This window comes from Mus pahari, chromosome 12, assembly GCF_900095145.1.
Source record: "Mus pahari chromosome 12, PAHARI_EIJ_v1.1, whole genome shotgun sequence".
NCBI classification, from domain to species: domain Eukaryota; kingdom Metazoa; phylum Chordata; class Mammalia; order Rodentia; family Muridae; genus Mus; species Mus pahari.
The window spans coordinates 38,818,830-38,826,372 of record NC_034601.1 but is presented as its reverse complement, the minus strand read 5'-3'; the positions used below and the strand labels follow the sequence as shown (position 1 = coordinate 38,826,372).

At 47.4% G+C, this 7,543-nt stretch overlaps 1 protein-coding gene across 3 annotated transcripts in view; it reads left to right on the top strand.

Moving 5' to 3' along the window:
• The first annotated feature begins 4,721 nt into the window (after positions 1 to 4,721).
• Gramd1c (GRAM domain containing 1C) overlaps positions 4,722 to 7,543 on the top strand; it is a 78,009-nt gene continuing 75,187 nt past the window's right edge. For 2 of the 3 annotated variants that reach the window (XM_029544708.1, XM_021210011.2), the window contains exon 1: positions 4,722 to 4,800. In XM_029544708.1, the coding sequence (XP_029400568.1) occupies positions 4,774 to 4,800 (27 nt within the window). In that variant the 5' untranslated portion in view covers positions 4,722 to 4,773. Of the gene's footprint in view, positions 4,801 to 6,661; positions 6,816 to 7,543 lie in introns of those variants that run through there. The other variant, XM_029544707.1, reaches the window with a different exon arrangement.

Here is a 7,543-nt window from a genome sequence, read left to right as displayed (position 1 = left end):
TAAATCACTGCATTTTCCTGGTGGTTTTCAGCACCCCCTGTGAAATCGTTGTTCGACCTACAAAGGAGTCTCGACCTACCAGTTGAGAACCATGGGCATAGAGGTTCTCAGAGAAACTGCACCTATCAGTGCCCGTGGGCCATGATTTGACTTCAGATTACTTGTGAGTTCATGAGTGTCTTTCCAGGGAAGTGCAGGGTCTGAGGTTGTCCTAGAAGGCACAAGTCCCTGGTACTTAGAGGAACTGATCAAAAGATGAGTATTTGGTGAAATGATGTCCAGAGAATGGATTATCTAACGCTTTCTATTCCTGAACCTTCTACAGCAGCCACCAGCTTTCAGGAGTGACAGAGGAAACACTCTACGGGGTAAAGCAGCAGAGCACCAAGGAAGGAAACAGAAGCCAAATGTCCTTTCTGGGCTCAGGAGAATCCTCTCCACGAAAAGGGAGGGAGGAGGCTGTGCGATCTGGGAGAAGATGCGCTCATCTAGATTCTTACTTAGGTGGGCCTGCTCCAGTCTAAACTGGTCACCTTCCAGAGCTGGTCCACACTAGCCATTCTGAAAATTACCTGCAGCATCTTCTCGGCAGTTCCCTTCATTGCCCTGTCTCTGCTTTCTGTTGTTTGCACTCCACATTTTGTTTTATTTGTTTCTCAATAAACGATTTCTCTGCAAGCCGTGGCTTTAAGGATGCGTTGTAGATCTGAAAAGTTTACATAGGAGGTCCCAGGAGAGGAGCAGATGATGGAGAATATACACTTCCCACTGGCCTCTAGTTTCAGAGGCGGGTTACTGTAGCTGGTTCCCAGGTTTCTGAGGATTCTGGTGAAAGTCGGGTGGGTCCTCAGCTTTCCCCAGACTGAGTTTGACTCTTGGTTTTCTTGGTTTTATGAATCCTCTTCTACATGCTCTAAAGCTTACAAAATTTCCTCGCATTTGCATTCTTTCTCATCCTTTCTTCTGTGTACAATTCTTCTTTAGTTTTGGTTAGGAATAAAAGTAAACGACGTACACCTTTTAAAAAGATGTATTATGTATGTGAATGTTTTGCCTACATGTGTGCATATGCACCACATGTGTGCCCAGTGCCCACGGAGGCCAAAAGAGGGTGTTAGATTAGGATTAGAGAACGTTGTAACTACTGGATGGGTGCACTTAAGCCCTGAGCTATCCCATCTCATGTATTTACTCACGTTTATGCAGTAACAAGACTAGAAATATGGGATTCAAAGTTATTAGTGGCATTTCTTGAGAATTTTGGACTGAAGCTAATCACACTGACCGTTAAGGATTTTTGAAGCTAGGTATGGTGGCATACACACTTGTAATCTCAAACACTTGTGAGTTGAGGCAACAAAATTTCTAGGAGTTTTGGGCTACCCTGGACTACTTAATGGCACCCTGTCTCATAAGATTAAACACAAGACAAAACACGACAGTGCAACGCTTCTAAATTCCTTAAAACTCTTCACGAGATGAAACGTAAGTTAGAGAGCTATACTTCAGGGAACTTTCCCTTAGTAAAGAGTAAAGAGTAAAATTAAAGCATGTAGTGAGATGCCAAAACTTTTAAATTCAGACTCCATTTTTAAGAACCTGACCTAAGTTTGAACTCAGGTAAACTAACAGGCTGGTACCTACCATTAGTTTCCAAGTTGCCCCCCCCCCCAACAAAACCAGAACCTAGCTCCAGTCTCTAGGCTAAACCCAAAGAATACCAGTCTCAGCCGGGCCTGGTGGCGCAGGCCTTTAATTCCAGCACTCGGGAGGCAGAGGCAGGTGGATTTCTGAGTTCGAGGCCAGCCTGGTCTACCAAGTGAGTTCCAGGACAGCCAGGGCTACAGAGAAACCCTGTCTCGAAAAACAACAACAACAAAAAGAATACCAGTCTCTCTCTCTCCCTCCCCCTCCCCCTCCCCCTCTCTCTGTTTTGTTTTTTTCGAGACAGGGTTTCTCTGTGTAGCCCTGGCTATTCTGGAACTTACTCTGTAGACTAGGCTGGCCTCAAACTCCAAAATCTGTTTCTGCCTCCCAAGTGCTGGGATCAAAGGCGTGCGCCACCACTGCCCGGCTTACCAGTGTCTCCAGGTTATTCTCCCAGCAAACCTGCACCCCCCAGGTTACAAGCCCAGCCCTTGCCTAACGACCACCAATGCACAGGGGAGCAGAAGTTAAGTTGATGATATGATTCCCAGCACCAACCCATTATGTTAAAGGCCACAGGAGCTTTCCAATTAGATGTTTGCACACATATTCCTTGTTGCTGCTTACTATAAAGTCTTGCGCCATTTGGGGCTCCCCCACCACCAAAACTACCATCCTTTGTGATGGTAGTGCATTGGGGGTGGGGGAGCTAGCTCCAATAGACTGAAGACCCTGCTGTGAGCTACATCAGATCGGCTCCTGTGTGTGTTTTGGGGGATCACTAACATTTCCCTGGCACAACAGTAGAATAGCAGCCTGGCCCATGGGTCTCTGTGCGACAGGATACATAGGAGGTCCCAGGATTGTGTTTGGTCCTGGCAGTGCACACACGCTCTTTCAGTTCCTATTTTCATCACCACTCTCCTGCCTCCAACCCCCAGCCTCTTTCCTAAGTGGTCTGTAGGATTCCAGGTGAGACACGGACTGAATTCCAAGTTCTCTGTATTTTCTGTGAACATTCCCTAAACTCCCACAGCCTCCTGCCTTTCCTCTGAGGATCTTGTTCTCTCTGCAGCCTGCTCAGGTTGGTTTTTCTCTCCCGGGTCACCAGAAGTAGCTATGTCCCTGTCCCTGTTCTTGACACAATACAGACCAACCCCGGTAGAATGTAGTGTGAATACGTGTGCAGCTTTCAAGGTTAGGTCATAGAACGCATTGTACCTTCCGTCTAGGTCTCTCGGATCATACATTCTGAGGAAAGGCACGGCCGTAGCATGAGGACACAAGCTGTCCTGTGGAGAAGCCCTAGCAGAGAGGAACCGAGGCCCCAGACCAACAGCCAGTGCCAGGCTGGCAGCCCTGTAAGTGAGACTCTCTGAAAGTGGATCCTCCCGGCTCAGGATCAGCCCCCGCCAGCTGTCAATGGCTTGGAGCTGCCTATAATCGCCTAGCGTAGTCTTGTGAGAGTCAGTGAGCCAGAACTTTCCACCTGTGCTGTTTCCATATCTCAGACTCATGGAAATCACAAGAGATAGTAAATGTCTATTCTCACTCTCTGATACTAAGGTTTGGGGTGAAGTGTCATTCAGTGTTAGTCACCCAAGTACCACAAAGCCAGGGAAAGGGCAGGTCTCTTTCTTTCCTTCATTCTTTCTTTAACTCCCAGCTTGGAAATTCATGACTGAGAACTGTACCTGAGATTTCTAATAGAAGTATTAGACCCTTTCACTAGCTTACAGTTCATGTTCCTCTTTTTTCTTTTTCTTTTTTTGAAGGGTGCTGGTTTTGAGGCCTCGAACTCATTATGTAGCAAGGTCCAGCGGAGGGTGGCCTTGAACTCCCAATCTTGCTCTCCTCACCTCCTTAGTGCTCAGATTGCTGGCACATGCCTCCCTGCCTGCCTGAGGTTTCTTTTCCTATTGAAGAACACTGGTCCTTGCTTATCATCTCCTCTCTTTGCTACTGTCTTACTCTTTCAGTAATTCTTGTTTCAATTCCAAGCTGCCTTTCTTACTCGGTGGCCTTAACTTGCTCTTCTAGTCAGTTACCTGCTCTTATGCTTAACATTATAACCGCAACCTGTTACAACCCCAGCTCCAAGTGCCTTTTCTTCTTCCAGTTGGTGGCTTCTATTACTATGCATCCTTCAAGCCTAAGTAGATGTTAACACTGTTCACCTGAACACTTTCCAATATCCTTACCACTGTTTTCCTTAAATGATAATTTTTAAGAGGTGTGTGTGTGTGTGTGTGTGTGTGTCTGTGTGTGTGCAAGGTTGTGCACTTAAATGCAGTACTGGTGGAAGCCAGAGGATCCCGTGGATCTTGAGTTCTAGGAGGCTGTGAGTTGCCTGGAGGGTTCTGGGAAATGAATGCTGGTCCTCTGCAAGGACAGAAAGCACACCGAACACAGAACCCCTGAACCACCTCTCCAAACCCCTCGTATTTTTACTCTAAGGTGGCAATGCTAGAAACCACGCTGTGCCTCTCCATGGGCTCTATCCAGTTCTGGTTGCTCTAGTACTTGATTGTGTTTGCTTAGTGAGTTTTATTTATTGGTATAAAAGAGAATCCGAATTTTACCAGATGCTCTGTTTGTTTGTCTTGCTTATTTTTTCCTTTTCCCTTGTCAGACAGAGCCTCCCTGTCGCCCAAGTCTGGTCTTGAACTTCAGTGAGGTCAGGCTGATCCCCAAGTCACAGTCTTCCTGCCTCCCTACTTCTTATCGCCCTGCCTGTTTCATTAGATTTTATTGTACATTTTAATGAGGTCTAGTACAGTCCATTCATATTAGAGAACAAACATTCTATCTGCAGAACACTATCTTCTGCCCAAGCTGAAATTCTAGGCCCATCAAAGAAGAACAAACCCTCTGCTTTTCAAGGCTCATCACTGATCCCAGGGTGGTTAACGCCCTGGCTCACAAATTAGCCTTTAAGGACTTCGCCAAAGGCAATAGTCATTAATTGCCGCCAGAGGACGCAAAGCGCTTGGCCTGATCTGGAGGTGAGGATTCCGAGGGCCGCAGCCGGGAGCGCGCGTCGGGCACGCGCCTGGCCGGCCCTCTCCCGCCCCGGGAGCTCGCAGGGACGCGCGTGCGTGCGGGGTGCCGCGGGAGGGTACCGCGATGGAGGGCGCTCTCACGGCGCGCCAGGTAAGCAGCCTCGAGGGGCTGGCTCCCGAGAGGTGGCTTCGCCGGCAGTTTCCACTGCTTGGTTGTTTGAACCCGCTCCGATTATGATAATTAATTCCTCCCTTCCCTCTCCCCTGTACTCTTTGGCGTAATTCGAAAAGTTGTTACCAAGGAAACGGTTTCCTGTGTCTCCCGCGAGCCTGTTCCTGGCTAGGCGACGGAGTGTTAAGAGCTTGAATTTGGTCCCCGAGATGCCCGAGTTCAGATGTCTCAGTCCCAGACCCCAGTGAGTCTGGTTCCATTGTGATTTTGTCTTGGTATTCCTCTGGCCAGCCTCTCCGTCGTTGGTTAGCGGGGCTCACAAAGTTTAAGTCCCTTAGGCTCTCAGTCAAGTTTTTGGTTTCAACTAGTTCTGTCATTTGTTTATTACTACCTTATCTGACAAATGGATAAGTTGGTTATTAGCTTTAGGGTGAAAGCCTTTTATTGCGGGCTTACTCGCGTTTCTCAACACTATCCTCACTGTATTACCGTGCTTGTGTGTAGATATTTTTCTTTCAGAGAAGTATTCTAGTGTACTGAAGAGTACGGTTCAAATAACTGTTGGAAGAACAAAAGAATGAATGCATTATTTCAATTGACTGACAAATCATTACTATGAAATAGGATGCTGGTGAACCCTGTATAACAACTGTCAGGCAGGGTTGGGCCAAATAGCCGAGTAAGGAGTGTGTGTGTGTGTGTGTGTGTGTGTATGTGTGTGTGGCAATACCCCTTCTGTGGAATACAGCTGACACAGAACTGATAGTGCCACGCTCAAACCTTAAGAGTGTGAAATGATGTGTCTATTACTGACATAATTGAGGCCTCTGGGGGAGGGCAGGGAAGGCCTTCCCAGAGCATGGTGAAGAGCCACCTGGGGCTGGTAGATCAGGTTAGCCTGGCTGGTCAACGGGCTAAGGAGCCCGGGGTTCTGCTTGTCTTCATTGTCCCAAAGCTGAGATAACAAACATGCCATGATGCTGAGCCTCTGTGTGTGTGTGTGTGTGTGTGTGCGCGCGCGTGTGCGTGTGTGTGTGTGTGTGTGTGTGTGTTGGGGAGGATCTGGGGGTGAATTCTGGTCCTCATGCTTGATAGCTACGATGCTAGCTCCCCCGTACTATTTCATTGGATTTTAACTTAAGGCCCCCGTGCTCCCTCTGAGACCTGAACCCTGAAATTCGAGAGGAAAGGTGAAATTTTCATTGAAAAACCTTGCTCAAGAGCTCACTTGTATTTTGATAAGCAAAGCTCTGTGCACTACGGGTATATCTAGAACTCTGAAGAGGGCCAGGAGTGTCTGGCAGGCCTTGTCATATGGCTTTAGTGTATACAGAAGGATGGGGATGTCTGGCAGGCCTTGTCCTATGTCTTTAGTGCATACAGACATATGTGTGGCCTTGCTTTATGTTCCAGGTATCAGTGAAACTGTTCACTCCACATAGGTTATGATCCAAGAATCTATAAAGTGTACAGATGCAACCGGTTGTCAGTCAGGGCATTTCTCTGCTAGTGTTCAGAGGACTTCCTGAAGTTTAGGCCAGTTGTGCAAACCCTTCGGGCCTGCCCTATACCAGGGTTGTCTAGTTGAGGGGAAAAGCAGTAGTCCTCCGCAGAACTCCAACACAGGTAGCAGTGTGGCTTCATGCTGTCCAGAAAATGTCCAAATGCCCATTGTTGCGCACTCAGTCAAACCCAAGTTGCTTTAGGTTCAAGAGAGGAATGACCTTTTTCCAGGACTGTGGCCTCTGTGTAAGCAAAGAGGGCAGGGAAGGCCACGCCCTCATGCAACAGCTGCATCAGGAAGCCTAGATTTGGCTCAGTTGAGCTCTGGTCCGTAACGTTTGCATTTGATAGGGCTATGTCCACTTGACAGGATCTAAACTACCAGAGAGACAAGTTGCTGGACCTGTCTGTGAAGGGGAAACAGGAGACACACCTAAAACGTGGGCAGTAGCATTCCCTGGGCCAAGGTGACCATGAATAATTTAAATAAGGTACTATTCATTTATTCATTCATTTATGGAGAGCTTGAACGTGTGTGTGTGTGTGTGTGTGTGTGTGTGTGTGTGTGTGTGTGTGTGCACTCTTGCCATGTTGCATGTGTTGAAGTGAGGGGGACAGCCTGCGAGGTTGGTTTTCTCCATCCATCTCCTGGGCTCTGGGTATTGAACTGAAGTCTTCAGGCTTAGCAGTTAAATGTCCCCACCTGCTGAACTATTCACCAACCTAGGGCAGTGATGTTGATGGCCAAGGTCAAAGTGAAGCAAGCCCAGCAACCCTTGTTGTTTGTTCTGTGTAAATAACTCCCCAGAGATCATGAGCGGTAACTGTGCTGATGGAAGCCATGGGATTTGCTAGTGGATGTATTTTCAGCAAGCGTTGAAGTTAATTCAGAAGCTATGTGACAGAGACACGAAAGTCAACTTTTTCGTTGTTATTTTCATGACGGAGCTGGAAAGATGGCTCAGTGGATAGGAGCACTCATTGCTCTTAGGGAAGACTGGTGTTCAATTCCCAGCCCCCGCATGGTGACTCATGACTATCTGTAACCCAGTTCCAGGATATCTGAGGGCAGCAGGCATGTGCACAGTGCACAGACACACATGTTGGCAAAGTACCATACGCATCAAGCAAACAAACACCTAAGAAATTGGAGAAACGATCTGAAGATTTGGGAGAAGAGGGAATCATATAAAAATTAATAAATACTGTATTTCTTTTT